This window comes from Cnephaeus nilssonii, assembly GCF_951640355.1.
Source record: "Cnephaeus nilssonii genome assembly, chromosome: 5".
Lineage (NCBI taxonomy): Eukaryota > Metazoa > Chordata > Mammalia > Chiroptera > Vespertilionidae > Cnephaeus > Cnephaeus nilssonii.
Window position 1 is genome coordinate 6,056,474 of NC_137076.1, and position 19,820 is coordinate 6,076,293.

At 40.8% G+C, this 19,820-nt stretch overlaps 1 protein-coding gene across 2 annotated transcripts in view; it reads right to left on the reverse strand.

Annotated features, from left to right (window-relative positions):
• Nucleotides 1-279: 279 nt before the first annotated feature.
• Nucleotides 280-19,820, reverse strand: part of BBS7 (Bardet-Biedl syndrome 7) — a 50,440-nt gene continuing 30,899 nt past the window's right edge. The window contains exons 14-20 of one of the 2 annotated variants that reach the window (XM_079772767.1): nt 13,246-13,385; nt 11,398-11,562; nt 7,981-8,090; nt 7,758-7,861; nt 7,504-7,627; nt 1,987-2,099; nt 280-1,891 (exon numbers count right to left, since the gene is read on the reverse strand). In XM_079772767.1, coding sequence (XP_079628893.1) covers nt 1,990-2,099; nt 7,504-7,627; nt 7,758-7,861; nt 7,981-8,090; nt 11,398-11,562; nt 13,246-13,385 — 753 coding nt within the window. In that variant the 3' untranslated portion in view covers nt 280-1,891; nt 1,987-1,989. Of the gene's footprint in view, nt 1,892-1,986; nt 2,124-7,503; nt 7,628-7,757; nt 7,862-7,980; nt 8,091-11,397; nt 11,563-13,245; nt 13,386-19,820 lie in introns of both variants that reach the window. The other variant, XM_079772766.1, reaches the window with a different exon arrangement.

The following is a 19,820-nucleotide window of genomic DNA, read 5'->3' on the forward strand; positions in this document are numbered from 1 at the left end:
TAATGAAGATGCAATTAATTTGAGGTGCCACCTTGAACGACTGTTGATCTGTATAACAAATAGTAATGTTCTACAAGAAATTCAACTAGACAGCCATTAATTCCCATTTCCCCCCAAGCTGTAACAGCCAATAAAAAGCACCCAATGACCTACATATAACTGTGTTCCATTTAGAAATGAAGGTTGTTTGAATATAGTAAAATATATGACCTTATTAAAATAAAACTCTTAGCGATATGTGCCTTTAACAATTTTTCACATTTAATATACAATAAGGCTCACACATAACAAATATAATGGCATATAATTAAGAAGCATGATTGTTTTCTGACAAATTCATGGTGTGCCCTTCTTAAAAACATAAATAGCTTATTTTCCATTATAATCTTTATGCCATTTTAAAGCAACCTTTACAATATTCCCCTTGAATATGAATAAATATGAATTAAGTTTAATAAACAAAATCTCCATAGCCTTAAAGTCTTATTTCCCCTCACACATGATATAAAGGAAATGCGTGGATGCTATTGCAGGAAACTCTAAGAAGCCATCATTGCTCTTGACTATTCACATGGGTACTTGGTAATTCTACTGGTTACAGAGCGTCACCTTAAGATCACCCCCCCTCCATCGGTGCAAGCTCTGCTCATTTTTCTGTCCACACTTTATACCAAACTGAACCTGGTCACAATGCTCATTATCAAGCAAGAGTGAAATCAGGTGCAAATCAATCTCAACTCCTGGAAAAAATAATTGGTAGGTTATATCCACAGGCTGACAACATACATAATAACCAGGACACAAACCAGGTACCGAAATGTGGGTTCTAGTCCCCAGTTTACAAAATAATAGCATTTCCTCTTCATCACTTAACCTCAGTAAAAATGAGCTTTCTTATATGATTTGAGAATATAACATATGTTGTGAAAGTCAAATGAGTTAACGAATGTAAATACATTCTGAAAAATGTAAAGCAGTTTATACATATACTGTATGGGAGTAGCTTAAATATTTAAATACAGAGTGGGGCAAAAGTAGGCTTACAGTTGTGAGTATGCAAGTTTATTCTTGTGTTATATTTTTAATATATTTTTATTGATTTCAGAGACAAAGGGAGGAGAGATAGAAATATCAATAATGAGAGAGAATTATTGATTAATTGCCTCCTGCACATGCCCTACTGAGGATTAAGCCTGAAACCCAGGCATGTGCCCTGAGCCAGAATTAAACCATGACTTCCTGGTTCATAGGCTGACACTCTACCACTGAGCGACAGTGGCGGGGGTCTTGTGTTATTATTTATTATTACATTTTCCATACGAACAACTGTAAACCTACTTTAGTCCACACACTATATAGTTTTATTTTTAAAATATTATTTCTCAGCATAAAATTTAAAACACCACTTGCAAAAGAATTCATTAAAATCCCTTATAATCATTCTATTTGTATTTTAAGAATAAAAATGCTATTTATTTTTAAAAGGTTGCATTCATCAAAAGAAATGAAGCATTACTAAAAATATTCATTTATCTCAAATATTTTTAGATAATATTTAAAAAGTATCCTATATAATAAAAGCCTAATATGCAAATTGTCCCCTGGGCAGTCATTGATCAGGAGTTCGACTGCTCACTATGACGTACACTGACCACCAGGGAGCAGTGTGGTACATGGCGGCCGTTGGCGATGCAGCGCTGGCAGCGGGTGGCAGTGGAGGCGCTGCCGGCCCCGATGGGCCCCGATGACAGCAGGATGGTGGAGCAGGCGAGCAGGCGGCACCAGGCCAACGCGGGGTGCCAGGCGGGGCTGCAGGGCACAAGTTAGGGCCCAATCTCCACAGGCCATCCCCAGGGACCCCACCCGTGCACACATTTTGTGCACTGGGCCTCTAGTTTGAAATAAAAGTTTGCACAGTTAGCTTGTAATTTTATTTTAACATTTTCATTTAAAGAGACAACTTCTCCAGAACTTTACCTTACTTACATTTCATGCAGCATCAAAGAAAGCAATCAGTGTGTTTTGGTCATAACTGTCCAGAATCTCCAGTAAAAGAGGTACTTTGGTTTTCACATTGGTGCCTTTGAACTTGAACTTATCTATAAAAAGATCGGTGATCATCCCTATAAAGAAAATGTTAATTTCCTGTCATTGATTAGTTCTAATTAATGACACAATATTTAATGAAAGTAAATGATTTCTTGATAATCTATTTCTAATCACCTGTAATTCCATTATTTATAAACAAATCTAAAAGGACTGGTGCTTTAAAAAATATTTATTTTGGAGAGATTTTAAGGCAAGTTTAAAAATGTAAGTCATTTGGCTAATAACTCTCTTAACAACTGGTTATGGCTATTACTTCAGGCAATCAAAGGCTGACCAGTTCTGAAATGCTCTTGGCATATAGGGCATCACAAGTGGTTTGCTTTTCACTAAGGCTGACCAGATGACATAGTGTAGAGCAAGCATGTCAAACTCACGGCCCACAATGAGTATTTTGGAGGCCCAGCCAATATAAGGGTATGTAAGAAACGTGTTAATAAAAATTTCATAACTTAATTTTTACAATATCCTGTTATACATAATTACTAATAATGAACTACAATGTTCGCTAATGACTGATTACTATAAACATGTTGTATTCATTTTCCTTACTCGCCTTACGCACAGGCACACCATTTCTCTCCACTAATACCAGCAGTGAATATTTTAGCAGCCGATGGCCACGTCATTAGTCTTGTGCTGACTTATTTGGTGTGAGCAACAGGAAATATTACGCTTTCGGAGAACAAGAAAAATAGGTTTATTTGTGTTATGTTTCTTAATTTGTGAAGTTATTCAGTGTTTGGTAAGTTAATGTTCAAGAAAAAATATTAATTGTTATTAAAATGTTCTATTATTTTATGTTAATGATTACTCATTTATTTCAGCCCTTTGTATTCAGCATGGCTCTATGGAAATAAACCGACGTTTCTATGAAAATTGAAGTTTTTGTTTTTTTGTGGCCCACATACACTTACACCTTGTTTATTTGGCCCATGTTAGCCTTTGAGTTTGACATGCTTGCTGTAGAGATTCGGTTCTCAACAGGTTTATTTAGATTAAAATATTCCACCCTGGCTAGTGTGGTTAAGTGGTTAGAGTGTCAGCCTGAGCACCAAAGAGTTGGGAGTTTGATTCCCGGTCAAGGGCATGTACCTGGTTTGTGGGTTTGCTCCCTGCCCCCAGTTTGGGACTGTGTGGGAGGCAACCAAACTATGTTTCCTTCTCTCTCTCTCTCTCTCTCTCTCTCTCTCTCTCTCTCTCCCTCTCTCTCTCTCTCTCTCTCCTTCCCTCCCTCCCTCCCTCTCTCCCACTTTCTCTGAAAAAGCAGTGGAAAAAATATCCTCCGGCGAGGATTAGCCATATAAATAAGTAAATAAAATTCCATCTACATGTGGACCATTCTTGGGATTTGACCTAAAGGCAAATATTTTTAGGTTCAAAGATCTGGGCAAATTATTGCACCTTTAAGTTCTCTCATATGTACAATGGGGTTAATTCAAGCTGTCAATCCTTTATCCAAAACCCTAGTTACAAGAGATATTTGAGAATTTTTCAGTTTAGAAGGACAATAAAAGGAATACAGCTTATATGGCGTAATAGCCAAGGGGGTAAACAGAGCAACGTTTCTGCAACAAAACACATTGATAAAGAACCATACTAGAGAGAAACCAAGATGGCGGCATATGTAAACACCTGAACTTGCTGCCTTGCACAACCACTTCAAAACTACAACTAAAAGGCAAAACGGACATCATCCAGAACCACAGGAAGGCTGGCTGAGTGGAAATTCTACAACTAGAAGGGAAGAGAAAAGCACACTGAGACTCAGAGGAGGTGCGGAAGTAAATTGCAGAGGTATGGAGGCGCGCGCGTGCGCGGAGAAGGCTGGCAACCGAGTACACGGCTGGCTTTTTCAATCCACAGGGAGACAAAAGCTCCCGACTGCTCTGAACTCCAGTTCCAGGCAAGACTCTGGGGTCCCAGACTCATACGGGGAGAAACTGGACTGTCTGGCAGCGGGCGGCTTTCTCTCAGAGGTGCTTGCAGTGATTACCAAGGGACACTGAGACCCGGGGGCCTCTTAGGGCAGGGCTGACGGGAAGCCATTGCTGTTTGCTCCGCTCTGAGACTCCGCCCCACCCCAGCGGTGCAAAGAGGCTTTTGCATATGAATGGCCTGGTCCTTTGAATTTTAAACTTACCTAACAAACTGCAGCTGAGTCAGAGAGACCCAGAACATCCAAAAGAAGGCCCAAGGCCCCACAGCAGCCTGCATTGCTTCACAGCTGGGCCTCATCTGGGCACCTCCAAAACCCAAACAAAGAAGAGGAATCTGCAGATCTCTCCATAGCTCCTGCTGGGTGGCCTCAAGCAGAGGCTAAATTAGCACCTTCTTGGAAATCCAAGATCCAGTGTACCCAGGGGTTAGAGTAGGACCATCCAGATTACAACTCCTCAGATCCATTAAGGGACACACTCAGGGGGCAGACTCAGTGAGCACCAAAGCCCCATAAGGGTGTCTCCAGCACAGAAGTTCTCCCAGCATAGACACAGCTGATCCTCACAGCCAATTGGCCTGGAAGTCAATTCCTCCCAGTGATACCAACAACAATCAAGGCTTAACTACAACAAGACTGTGCACACAGCCCACAAAGGGGTGCACCAAGAGTGTCCACCTCAGGTAACTGGGGAGGCTGAGCCACTAGGCCCTATAGGATACCTACCACACAAAGCTACCCTACCAACTCAGGGAAGCAGTGAAAATGCAGAGACAAAGAAACAGGTCACAATGACAGAAATGGAGGAAAGCAAACTACTGGATATAGAGTTCAAAACCACAGTTATAAGGTTTTTCAAGAATTTTCTAGAAAAGGCCAATAAATTTAGTGAGACCCTCGAGGATATGAAAAAGGACCAACTAGAAATTAAGCATACACTGACTGAAATAAAAAATAATATACAGAGATCCAACAGCAGACTAGAGGATCGCAAGAATCAAGTCAAAGATTTGAAATACAAAGAAGCAAAAAACACTCGACCGGAAAAGCAAAAAGAAAAAAAATCCAAAAATTTGAAGATAGTGTAAGGAGCCTCTGGGACAACTTCAAGCGTACCAACATCAGAATTATGGGGGTGCCAGAAGAAGAGAGAGAGCAAGATACTGAAAACCTATTTGAAGAAATAATGACTGAAAACTTCCCCCACCTGGTGAAAGAAATAGACTTACAAGTCCAGGAAGCACACAGAACCCCAAACAAAAGGAATCCAAAGAGGACCACACCAAGACACATCATAATTAAAATGCCAAGAGCAAAAGACAAAGAGAGAATATTAAAAGCAGCAAGAGAAAAACAGTTAGTTACCTACAAGGGAGCACCCATACAACTGTCAGCTGATTTCTCAACAGAAACTATACAGGCCAAACGGGAGTGGCAAGAAATATTCAAAGTGATGAATAGCAAGAACCTACAACCAAGATTACTCTATCCAGCAAAGCTATCAATCAGAATTGAAGGTCAGATAAAGAGCTTCACAGATAAGAAAAAGCTAAAGGAGTTCATCACCTCCAAACCAGTATTATATGAAATGATGAAAGGTATTCTTGAAGAAGAAGAAGAAGAAGAAGAAGAAGAAGAAGAAGAAGAAGAAGAAGAAGAAGAAGAGGAGGAGGAGGAGGAGGAGGAGGAGGAGGAGGAGGAGGAGGAGGAGGAGGAGGAGGAGGAGGAGGAGGAGGAGGAGGAGGAAGAGGAAGAGGAGGAAGAAGAAGAAGAAGAAGAAGAAGAAGAAGAAGAAGAAGAAGAAGAAGAAGAAGAAGGTAAAGATAAAAATTATGAACAACAAATACATGTCTATCAACAAGTGAATCTAAAAATCAAGTGAATAAAAAATCTGATAAACAGAATAAGCTGGTGAATATAATAGAATCAGGGGCATAGAAAGGGAGTGGACTGACAATCCTCGGGGGGAAAGGGATGTGGAGGGTGCGGGAAGAGACTGGACAAACATCGTACACCTATGGATGAGGACAGTGTGGTGGGGGGAGTAAGGGCATGGGGTGGGGTGGGAATCGGGTGGAGGGGAGCTATGAGGGGAAAAAAGAGGAACAACTGTAATAATCTGAACAATAAAGATTTATTAATAAAAATTAAAAAAAGAACCACACTAAGTGGAATAAGAGACTATAAATAACCTCATGCCAGTTTAAGTGAAGTTTTGCCATTATATTAATTCAGCCCAAGTCACATTTGATGCAAAATTAATGAAAAAAGCTTTCTTTTCAAAGCTTTCTGCGTTTTGGAATTTGTGATGAGCGATGTTGGTTCTGTGCCATGCACCTGCTAAGTTGCTCTAAGGATGGAAGTTCATGTGTTTGCCATTTAGTAAATACTAAGATATTAGGTCTTATTATTACAGTTTGTGAGCAAGTCTCTGAAATTCATTACGCAGGCTGAAGGGTCAATGTAGACTGATGACACCAATTAACTCTACAGAAGACTTGACACAGAGCAAAAAGCAGGCACTGGGGGTGAGGGGGTTCTGTAGGCCCTGCCGCTTCCTGCCGAGGTGACAGCAAATGCTTTGTCTCAGACTTCACATTAAAAATAAAAAATGGAGATGACATCATCTACCTTGCAAAGCTGTGTGAAGGATTAAATGTGCCACCTGATTATGAAGATGCTGTAGATAATCTGGTGTGCTGTGCACAATGGGTCTCAGGTAAAGATGGCAAAAAAGAACTTTTTCTTAAGTTATTCCTTTCAACCCACTCTAGCTCTCTTTCAATATAATTTGTGAAACACTCAATTTCTACCACCAAAGCAAAATGAGTTTTGGGTTGGCATAGCACATATATATCCTTTATTAAATTATGGTAAAATTATTAAATGTTACATGTTGATTTTCACAATAGCAACAAAGCCTGAAAATTACTGGTGTGAATTATAGCCTAAACCATAATGCTTCCTAAGTTATATTCATTTCACACCAGGTTCCTTCGTATATATAAGTCCATTGCATTAAACTTATTTTACTTCCTAATTTTGCTTGCATTTTATCGAGTAAAAATATTAAATAGTAGGTCCAGCTGGTATGGTCCAGTGATTGAGTGTTAAATCATGAACCAGAAGGTCACGGTACAATTCCCGATCAGGGCACCTGCCTGGGTTTCGGGCTCGATCCCTAGTTGGGGGTGTGCAGGAGGCAGCTGATCAATGATTCTCTCTCATCATTGGTGTTCCTATCTCTCCCCCTTCTCCCTTCCTCTCTCTGAAATCAATAAAAAATATTTAAAAATATTAAATATTAGAGCAAACTTGACAAAATTAATATTGTAAGCAACAAATTGGCTGTCATAGGTTCACGATTGCTGTAATCTTTGCCTGTCTCCTCTGCCCAGCTTCCCTCAAACAGCCAGAAGAAGAGAGATACGGCAAGGCATTCTAAACAGCACACTGACCATAGAGCCTTTCCAGGTGTGCAGGCTGCTTCTTGTACTCCTCCTGCAGGCGGTCTGCCTCTTCCAGAATGCAGCGGTACTCTGGTATCAGAAAGTCTGTATTTCCTTCATGAACCTGCAATTCCTTATTTTAAATTAAAAACGGAAGAAACTTAATGTTTAAATTCAATCCAGTGTAACTTTAAAGTCTTTACAATTTTAGAAATCCCATCACAACAAAATAGTGATCATGAGTCCAAAACACATACACTTACTTTTAAAGCATCAATTAACTGCACTTTCTTAGCCAAAAGCAACTGGTACTCCAGCTTTGGGTGGATTAGCTCTAGAGTGTGCTTAACTGACATTTCATTGATCTCTAGAAGGAGTCGAGCCAGACACAGTTAGACAGTCATTTTGATTAGAAACATTCTTATTATAACAACAACCAAAAAAAAAAAAACCAAAAAAAAGATTAATTTTTCTTTCTTTTTTTACCGTATGAAATGTTGAGGTTAATTTTCTTTTTTGTAGCTTCTTTAGAGAGCACATCTTTTAGGATGGATATAGTTGAAATGTTGTCAGATTTAAAAACTCCTTCTCCTTTTCTACAAAATTAACATACATTTTTAAAAGGACAGCTTTAGAAGGAAATACACCCAGTAAACATATATTTTATAACTAGTGTTTAGATTTCATTTGATTTTAGATTTCTCTCTATATACATCTCATTATTAATAGAAAGCATATTTAAATGTGTAAACTTTTACTGTTATATTAATTCAAGTTCTGAACATACTTGTAAAACTTAACAAAAGATGGCAGATATATGTCTCCTAAAGATATGTGAAGTCATAGTATGTCCTTCATGTAAAACAGCGTATGTGTTTTCACAAATAAGATTCCAATAGCTAACCCTTCATGTATATAAAACAGAGGTGCTGTTTCTCTCTGATGTGCTCATGCGCTCATCCTGACGCTGACGGCAAACCTAAGAGTAACAGCTTCTGTGTCAGGCCGGCATCATCAAGCGGCTTATGGTCCCAGGACCCTCTTCCTTTGGGGGAACCACTCCCTCCCTCTCACCTCCTCCATCCACAGGACCTCCCTGGCACTGGCCTCAAGCCCATTTCTGGGACTCCAGGGGGAAGCAGTTAGCAGTGTATCCCACACCACCGACCACAGCGGGTCACGGCTCACCAATGGCACTCAATCCTGGGATTTTTGTTACTGGAACTAGTGGGAAAGAGACTCTATGGTAGCTGATGGCACCGCTGCCACCATGGCTACACAGGACAGCCAAGAGGACAGAACAGAGCGGTGCAGCAGAGAGATCTGCCTCCATGACATCAGCGAGGGCGCTGGCCGGCGACCTGAGCCAGGACTGCGCCTCTGACGTGACAGGCGCTGGGAATGCCATTTACTAGGTTAAGCCGTTTGTGCTGGCTCTATTTTCTCATGACCAGATATTTCCGTTTCCTAACTAACATCTACCATTTTTCATGCATTTAATGGGCCTTTGGTTTGGCTTTCATACACACCAATAGTTTATATTGACTAGTTATAGGCAAATACCGATTTCTTTCTTCTAGAAAGATGATCCCACACAATTTTGATGCCAATTATAGTTTAGAAATCATGAGATTTTTCACTGGTCTTTAATTCTAACTGATGGAAGTTACTATTAAACACACAGTACCTGACACTGGGGGTGACTTACATGGCTTGTTTTCTTCTAATCACCACAATTCAATGAATCTGTGCTACTATTTCCACTCCTCCGAAAAGAAAAGTACAGGTCAACGAGTGAAGTAATCTAGCCTAAGAGCCAAGAGTCACACACAGTAGGGCCGCTTCCTCCACACATACGCACTTTACGTAGATGCCTGGAAACGTTTACTGAGAACCACTATGTTCAAAGCCATGTGTTAGGCACTTGGAGGACTCACACAAAAATAATTAAGAAATAGACTCTGGCCCTGGCTGGGTAGCTCAGTTGGTTGGAGCATTGTCCTGATACTCTAAGGCTGAGGGTTCGATCCTGGTCAGGGCACATACAAGAGTCAACCAATGAATGTATAAATAAGTGGAACAACAAATCAATCTCAATCTTTCTCTCTCTCTTTCTCCCTCCCTCACTTCTCCCCTCCCTCTCTGAAATCAATAAAAATACAAAAATTTTAAAAAAAGAAATAGACTCTGACCATGAGGAGCTTATAGTCCAATTTAGAGATACAAGCTTACAGAAAAACATTATTATATACTTCAAATGAATAATAATAAATACCTAAGGAAGGTAAGAATAAAATGCCATGGGAACAGAGAAGAGAATCAAGAAAAACTTGAAAATGTAGCTATGAGTTGGGCCTTGAAGAATAAGTAGCGTGTGACTGGTAAGGGGAGAATATTAAAGGACACAGAGTGGTAAAGAGCAAAGTTATGCTGTTACACAAATACACGCTCTGCCTGCTTCGGCAGCACATACACCAAACATATGCACTGTGCCAGGGCACGTGGAATCGTCGGCTATGCCTGAAGCATAAGGCTCACTGTAGTACCTCAAACAGGAGTCATTCATTGCTCCAGGTTTGGACACATGAGATGCTGGCAGGCACAGTGAAACGGGTCCGAGGACTGATCCTAAAACCAATTAGATTTCTGGAGAGCTCCAGGCCCCGAAAGGCTGCGTTCTGAGGTAACACGATGTGTGTGTTCCCGGCTGTTTCCAGAATTAGCATGCTAAAGCTCAGCTAGGAGGCAGAACAGTTCAAGAATCTGCTTAGGAAAAGAATCCCTAAGAGACAGAGACCAGGGGAGGAGAAGCCACCCAGTCCCCTCCAAATAAAACAAAATTAAAAAAAAAAATCAAACAAACAAAGAACAACTACAGATGAAGTGGGATGAGAATGCGAAGACTCCGAATGGGAGGGTGAGGCTCAGAGCACAGAGGAGAAGTCACCCAAGAGAAGGAAGTCATCTCACACTCAGCAGAGGAAGGAAGGAGAGGAGGTCAGCTTCCCTGTGCTCAGAATCAGACACTGAGGGAGCCACTGCAGAGGAGCGGGAGGGAAGGCAAGGTGTGCGTGCAACCAGCCACCTCCCCTCATGATACACCGCCTTCAAAAGCCGGCATGTCCTCAGCTGCGAAGTGCTGAGCCATTTCCTATTTTTGCATAAATTTGGGAAGGACTGTCAAATTTACAATGTCTTCCTATTAAGGACTATGGAATATATTACTCCACTGAATCAAGTCTTTTATGTCAATAAAATTTGAAAGTTTCATCAAGTAACTTCTGTATATTTCTTTTTTTTAATTAATTTATTTATTCATTTCAAAGAGAGAGGAAGGGAGTGAGAATGAGAGAAAGAGAGAAATATCGATCTGTTGTTCCACTTGTTTATGCATTCATTGGTTGACTCTTGTATGTGCCCTAACCAGAGATCAAACTCACAACGTTGGTGTGACAGGGCGACACTCTAACCACCTGAGCTACTGGTCCAGGGCCATGTGAATTTTTATTCAATCATTTTTAAAAATTCATTAATTCTGCTTGTTTTTCAATAGATTCTCTCGAATAGTATAGGTTTCAAATCTATTATTTACAAATTGTTCCTGCTTTAAAACAAAGAAAATGTGGAAGCTCGTTTATATCAAAACACTTGTGGGTGGCTTAGCTCAGTGGTTGAGTGTGGGTCCATGCACCAGGAGGTCACTGGTTCTATTCCTGGTCAGGGCACAGGCCTGGGTTTCCAGCTTGATCCCCAGTAGGGGGCGTGCAGAAGGCAGCCAATCAATGATTCTTTCTCATCATTGATGTTTCTCTCTCTCCCTCTCCCTTCCTCTCTCTAAAAATCAATTAAAAAAACATACTTAAACACCCCACACACGTGTGAACCAGTAACGAGCTGTATTACCTGTAGGTGCTTTCCAGCTGTGTGTCCAGGAAGGTGTTCTGGAAGTAAAACGTCACACATTCTCCGGCCGGAGGTTTCTCGGGAACTTCAGGAAGGCAAAACACCACCCAGGAGTGAACTTCCGCAAAACTGAACTGGCCCGTTAAAGTCAGTGTGTTCATGGGTCTGTAATTCACAGCAGAGGGACACATTTGTGTGTGGAAGTGTGTTCGATGTACACAAAATACTAACAAACAGAATTTTGTAGTAACAGCTAAACAAATATAAGTTTGTTTAATTTTTCTCAGATCAATCTTACCCATCAGATAAATGAACATTCTGATTTCATGGAAGAGAGAAAGAATATCTATTCCTCTGCTTTTACCAGTCAGGGGACACAAGTAGCTTGTTTTTATTATAGCATCTTTACAAATAAAATCCAGTTTGCTCAGGCATATTTCACTTTTTAAAAGTTCACCTAATACTCCTACTGTACAAACTATCAAAACATACAAGAATCTCCTTAGGGAAATAATGAGGTCATGTGACAGCCCAGGACCGGGCTTCTGAGTAACATGAACAAGGGCCTGAAACCCCTCCTTGGCTTACCAGCTGCAGGCACGGGGCAGGGAGGGGTCAATACCTTCTATCTTGCAGGGACGTGGAAGGGTTAGAGGAATTCTAAGAAGATACAGAATTAAGGAACCTGAAGCTAGAAGAGATTTTGAGATCATCCAGGCCACCGTCTCATTTGCAGATAAGAAAACCAAATGAGATTGTTATGTCCCCCAAGTCACACAGGAACAGAGGCAAGATTCGAACCTGGTCTCTTGCTTCCCCGTGGCTGTTCTTTGCAGCTCGCCATGCCACCACCATCCACAACTTTGACTTTGAAGCAGGGAGACATACCCAAAAGAATCTCTCCTCTTTAATGCTCTAAAAGAAATCCTTAGGAACATTTCTCCTTACATCTTATTTAAGCCACCTCCCTTTCCCATTCCACGCTGCGATAGGAAAGACATGGGCGGTGGTCTCACATTATAGCTGTTTCTTATGTCAGCAAGTTCCTTCCTTCCTAAGCATCCCAGTGTCATTTGTAAAACGGAGGCATTTCCACCTGACTTGCCGGACGACTTAAACGATACCTAAGCCCCTAGCACAATGCATGGCGCAGGGCAAGTATTCAATAACTCATTTCTTTCCCTTCTCCCTCGTTTAAGCCATGTCTCTCATCTTCAGGAAGTGAAAAACTACAAACAGGAGGATGCTTAAATTATAGGGGAAGTGGGAAATAGCCGATTATCGCAGTCAATGGCTCGAATATTTCCTGAGGTAGAACAGAGAGGAAACAGAATGTTTGAGGCTCACGCACCAAGGGCCTGTTCACAGGAAACGCAAAAGAGAAACGGTGACTCTGCTGATCGCGGGACGGCAGTCCACGCGAAAGAGGAAGTCCAGCTCAGCCAGCCTCCGAAAGTAGACAGGGGCCCTAACATGCAGTAGGAATACCAATCCACAGCCTTGAAATGAAAATGGACACATCTCTACCAGAACTGACACCATACAAATTAAAGGCAAGTTGCCCTGGCTGGAGTGGCTCAGTTGGTTGAGCGCCGTCCCATGCACAGATACGTCACCGGTTCGATTCCCAGTTCAGGGCACACACCCAGGTTGCATGTTCAATCCCTGGTTGGGGCGCGTACAGGAGGTAAAAGATGGATGTTGCTCTCACATTGATCTCTCTCTCTCTCCTTCCTTCCCTCTCCGCTTCCCTTCCTTTCTCTCCAAAACATCAATAAAAACATATTTTTAAAAATTATCTGCATCATGTAATATCCTAAAAGTGAACTGCTCCTGCCTTGGTCCTACCTGTCACGATCCATACAGTGGGTTCTCTGATGCAGTGAAAGGGGTTTGATAAGGTACTGGCGGACCTGACAGGTTTTGGGTTGAATTCTTGGAGTCACGTATGCTTGGAGTGTGCCATACTGGCCTTCAATTGAGCGGATCTGATTCAACACAGAAGAGGAAAGAAAATAAGAATAACCCAGCAACGTAAGCATTCTCTCTAAAATGGTTAACACAAGTACTCAAGTACGTAGGCCTTCGTCTCTTCTGCGATATTTTGAAGAAAATAATGACATTCTATTAAACAGCTACTTTTTATCACTAGAGTAAAGGAAGATTTTCGTAGAGGAAAGCAAAATTAACCGATCTACTGAAGCTGTTCCCACCACATGTTTTCAGGTCATCTGTCTACTATTCCAAAAAACATACATTGTCACATACTACCCTGCACATTTAAAAGCACTGTCTATAGCCCTAGTCGGTGTGGCTCAGTGGATAGAGTGTCAGCCTGTGGACTGAAGGGTCCCGGGTTCGGTTCCAGTCAAGGGCACATTCTGGTTTCGGGCTTGATCCCCAGCAGGAGGCAGCCAGTCAATGATTCTCTCTCATCATTGATGTTTCTATCTCTCTCCCTCTCCATTCCGCTCTGAAATCAATAAAAATGTATTAAAACAGAACAAAACAAAAACCACCATATACTATATTTTATAAGATTCACATAAAAATGGTTAGAATTTAGACATTTTTGTTGAAGGGATAAGTGAGTTTTTCAAATAACGAAAACTTACATTCTCAGAAATGGGGGTACTATAGCATAAAGCTGCTGTTATAAAAATCTACTGACAGCCCTAACTGGTTTGGCTCAGTGGATGGAGCGTCGGCCTGCAGACTGAAGGGTCCCAGGTTCGAGTTCGGTCAAGGGCACATGCCCAGTAGGGGGTGTGCAGGAGGCAGCCAATCAATGATTCTCTCTCATCATTGATGTTTCTAACTCTCCCTTCTTCTCTGAAATCAATAAGAATATATATATATTTTTAAATCTACTGACAGAAAATGTTGCCAAGAACTTCACTCTTGACTTTCTATGAAAATAGAAGCAGACTCATAATCTATTATGACATATTTAGATTAGGAAATTCTTTTGAGCTATTTTGAATGTGGCTGGTGGGCTATCCTGGGAATTCAAAACCGGTTACCAGAAGACAGTAATTCAGTGAACTAAGACCTAATCTCAGAAGAGGTGGAGAGCTGCCCAGTTCTGCCTCCCGCCCCCTCAGCTCCTCTCTGCTGAAATCCATGTCCTGGGTGGTACTCCCTCTTGTATTACAAAGGTGGCTTCTCTAATCTGATATTTTAACTCACACTTTTCCTGGAATGTGAGGGGGAAAAAAGAATCAATGTTTTCCCTGAATGGGAAAAATAAATACAAGTTTAAAGCAAGATTTTTTTGCGAACGTTACACTACAAATATTGCTCTCAATGGGAAGACAGAAAAGATAAAAGGAAAAGAAATAATGAAGAAAATAAAAATTAGGATAAAGCTATATTTTAGGGCTACTTTTATTTTTTTAAAAATATGGAACAATTCACGAATTTGCGTGTCATCCCTGCGCAGGGGCCGTTGCTCATCTTTTCTGCATCGTTCCCATTTTAGTATATGTGCTGCTGAAGCGAGCACTAGGGTTTCTTTATAAAGGGTAAGCTTACACATAATCTTAAAGAGGAAGCTGCACATAACTTTCCCACAATAAAAGGTCATAATGCTCTCTCTGGTTACATAATTCATATTCCTTATTTTAAATATCCTAATGATCAAGAAAGATGACCATTATTGCTATTTGGGTAGCATCCTTTCATATCTCTCTATACAGATGTACAAAAACAAGTATATAATTCCACATAAATTCTATTTATATAATAAACATCTTTGTTTTTACTTTTTAAAAAATTTAATAAATCTTTATTGTTCAGATTATTACAATTGTCCCTCTTTTTCCCCCCATAGCTCCCCTCCACCCGGTTCCCACCCCATCCCATGCCCTTACTCCCCCAGCCCCACTGTCCTCATCCATAGGTATACGATTTTTGTCCAGTCTCTTCCCACACCCCCAAACTCCTTTCCCCCTGAGGATTGTCAGTCCACTCCCTTTCTATGCCCCTGATTCTATTATATTCACCAGCTTATTCTGTTCATCAGATTTTTTATTCACTTGATTTTTAGATTCACTTGTTGATAGACATGTATTTGTTGTTCATAATTTTTATCTTAACCTTTTTCTTCTTCCTCTTCTTAAAGAATACCTTTCAGCATTTCATATAATACTGGTTTGGTGGTGATGAACTCCTTTAGCTTTTTCTTATCTGTGAAGCTCTTTATCTGACCTTCAATTCTGAATGATAGCTTTGCTGGGTAGAGTAATCTTGGTTGTAGGTTCTTGCTCTTCATCACTTTAAATATTTCTTACCACTCCCATCTGGCCTGTATAGTTTCTGTTGAGAAATCAGCTGACAATCGTATGGGTGCTCCCTTGTAGGTAACTAACTGTTTTTCTCTTGCTGCTTTTAATATTCTCTGTCTTTTGCTCTTGGCATTTTAATTATGATGTGTCTTGGTGTGGTCCTCTTTGGATTCCTTTTGTTTGGGGTTCTGTGCGCTTCCTGGACTTGTAAGTCTATTTCTTTCACCAGGTGGGGGAAGTTTTCAGTCATTATTTCTTCAAATAGGTTTTCAGTATCTTGCTCTCTCTCTTCTTCTGGCACCCCCATAATTCTGATGTTGGTACGCTTGAAGTTGTCTCAGAGGCTCCTTACACTATCTTCAAATTTTTAGATTCTTTTTTCTTTTTGCTTTTCCGGTCGAGTGTTTTTTGCTTCTTTGTATTTCAAATCTTTGACTTGATTCTTGTGGTCCTCTAGTCTGCTGTTAGGTCTCTGTATAATATTTTTTATTTCAGTCATCAGTGTATGCTTAATTTCTAGTTGGTCCTTTTTCATATCCTCGAGGGTCTCGCTAAATTTATTGGCCTTTTCTAGGAAATTCTTGAAAAACCTTATGACCGTGGTTTTGAACTCTATATCCAGTCGTTTGCTTTCCTCCATTTCTTTCATTTGTGACCTGTTTTTTGTCTTCACATTTTTGCTGCTTCCCTGAGTTGGTAGAGTAGCTTTGTGTGGTAGGTGTCCTATAGGGCCCAGTGGCTCAGCCTCCCCAGTTACCTGAGGTGGACACTCTTGGTGCACCCCTTTGTGGACTGTGTGTACAGCCTTGTTGTAGTTAAGTCTTGATTGTTGTTGGTATCACTGAGAGGAATTGACCACCAGGCCAATTGGCTGTGAGGATCAGCTGTGTCTATGATGGGAGAACTTCTGTACTGGAGACACCCTTACGAGACAAGACTTGCAAAACTGCAAAAGCCTCTGTGCTCAGCTTGGATGGGGCGGAGTCTCAGGGCAGAGCAGACAGCCTTGGTTTCCTGTCAGCCCTGCCCTATGAGGACACTGGGTCTCAGTGTTCCTCGGTAATCGCTGCAAGCACCTCTGAGAGAAAGCCGCCCTTGAGTTTCGCCTGCTGCCAGACAGTCCAGTTTCTCCCCGAATGAGTCTGGGTTCCCAGAAACTCACCCGGAACTGGAGTTCAGCACAATCGGGAGCTTCCGTCTCCCTCCTGCTTTAGAAAGCCAGCCGCACACTCAGCCGCCCGTGCACTCAGCAGTCTGTCCTCTGTGTGCGTGCACGCCTCCGCACGTCTGCCTTCCGCAGCTCCCCTGAGTCTCAGTGTGCTTTCTCTTTTCCTGACAGTCCAGATTCCCCCCGAATGAGTCTGGTTTCCCAGAGTCTCGCCCGGGACTGGAGTTCAGCACAGTCGGGAGCTTCCGTCTCCCTCCCGCTTTAGAAAGCCAGTCGCACACTCAGCCGCCAGTCCTCTCCACGCGCATGTCTCCATACTTCAGCCTTTTGCAACTTCTCTGAGTCTCAATGTGCTTTCCTCTTTCCTTCTAGTTGTAGAATTTCCACTCAGCCAGCTTTCCTGTGGTTCTGGATGGTGTCTGTTTCGTCTTCTGGTTGTAGTTTTGATGTTGTTGTGCGAGGCAGCAGTTTAGGTGTTTACGTATGCCGCCATCTTGGTTTCTCCTTTGTTTTTACTTTTAACAATCACATTTTCCCCTTATCGCTGCCTGTCCTCATACCGTCTTTACCTCCCTGCCTTCCCCCACTGTGGAACCTGTCAAACAAGACAGGTGAGTTTCTTACACACCTTTCTTCATATTTATGTCATTATAATAAACATATATACATATTCAGAGGTTTCATCTGCGGTATGTGTTTTTCAGGAATCTGCTCCATGTTACCAGGAATACATTTATTGCAGCTGTGTAATATTCTTTGGAATGAAAAGTAGCTATTTAACCCACCATTAAATTATCAAGTGTTCATTTTGGTTCCACTTTTCTGCCTCTACAAACAATGCTGCAATTACACTTCCATGAGTACAACACTGTGATCCTATTGCTGTGAAACTGATTCCTCCAAATGAGTGACTGTAACACTTGTCCTTTCCTTCAGCTAGGATTGCGTGTCCTTTTCCTCATCCCTGCCACCTGGTGATGTTGCTCTGTACAATTTTTTGCCAACCTGTCAGATAAGCAGAAACTGTTTTTTGGTTATTTTAATTTTAATTTCCCTAATAATGAGGTAGAACATTTTGATCCCCTCTTCTGTGAATTGACTATCCATATCCTTTGCCTATTTTCCTTATTCGGTAGTCTTTTAAAAAAAAAAATTTTTTTTTTTTTATTTCAGAGAGGAAGGGAGAGGGAGAGAGAGAGAAACATCAATGATGAGAGAGGATCATGGATAGGCTGCCTCCTGCACGCCCCACACTGGGGATCCAGCCCTGACTGGGAATGGAGCCGTGATCTCCTGGTTTAGAGGTCGAATGCCCACATCAGCCAGGCTTGGTAGTCTTTTTAATAACAACTTACAGGCAGTCTTTATATTTTATTGACATTCACCCATTACCTGGAAGACAAGTAAATTTCCTTTTTTAAATAACTAGGTACTTAATTCATCTAAATATTTTTATATATGACATAAGTAGCTGCTTAATTTTCTTCCAGATGAATGCTAGTTGTGCCAACAACTATTTTTAAAAAGGAAATAGTAAGTTAGTGAATCTTTCTCTAATTACAAATGTCACACATTACATTTCCATAAATGTGTGCTGGGGTCTATTCCTAGACCGTATTTTGTTGGATGGCCTATTTATTTAGGCCTTATAAATACCCTGCAATCGCAGGCATCTTATCATAGTTACACAGTATGTTTTACTACACGGCAGGATAAGTCCCACCTTTTTTTCTTTCTCAGTTCTCTTGGCTCTTTCAGGCATTTATTCTTTTCTCTGAACTACAAAAGTTTTTGTACCCAATTTTAAAAATAACATAGCTTTTAAATATTTTTAGGCCTACTTCCAAATGAATTGGCACCGTCTTGCTCAGTAAAAATGTAACTTAAAATGTTTAATTAGGTCACATAAAATATGCTTAAATATATTCCTTTAGTAATAAACTTATTCAGTTTTCAACTTCTCTTTTGAATTACATGAAAGGGGACTTAATGTAGACTAAAATAAATTGTTTAGAAAAAAATTCGTTTAACTGAAACTTCTTTAACTCTATGTAAAAAAATTGTGTAGCAGCATCTCTCTTGAAAAAAACACTCAGAAGATCAGCAACACCAGAAAGACATTATTGTTCTTAATTTTTAGATCATAAATGTATCAAAAATAAAAAAATTAAATCTCACATTACAAATTAAATAACTAAAATAGATTTATGTGCTAAAAACAATATTTAATTATAGAAGTACTTATGTTGCTAAAATACTTTAAAAGATTTTCTCTAGAATAAATAGTAATAAATGATATCGCTGGAATGGAACCAGAAAAATCCAGGTAGTAGGAAAATATAGATACTTCAACAACCAAATGACCTGACCTGGCCAGTTTGGTTCAGTGGTAGAGCGTCAGCACGTGGCCTGAAGGGTCATGGTTTTGATTCTGGTCAAGGGCACGTAACTCGGTTGCAGGCTCGGTCCTCGGCCCTGGTCGGGGCACGTGTGGAGGTAACCAATCGATGTCTCTCACATCAATGTTTCTCTCTCTGTCTCTCCCCCTCCCTTCCATTCTCTCTAAAAAAATCAATGAAAAAAAATCCTTGGGAACAAAAATCATCCCAGCCAAGTGGCTCAGTTGGTTGGAGCGTCGTCTTGTGCACCGAAAGATTGCCGGTTGGATTCCTGGTCAGGGCACATACCTAGGTTGCCAGTTCAAGCACCAGTCAGGGCTCATATGGGAGGCAACAGATCGATGTTTCTCTTTCTCCCTTCTCCTCTCTAAAATCTATAAAACACAGCCTCAGGTGAGGATTAAGAAGAAGTTAGTGAAATCTGAACAGTAAATATTTGATGACATCTAGGAATTACTGTAAATTTTTCTTAGGTTATATTTTCTTGTGGTTATGTGTTTTTTTAAAAATATATTTTTATTGATTTCAGAAAGGAAGAGAGAAGGAGAGACAGAAACATCAATGATGAGA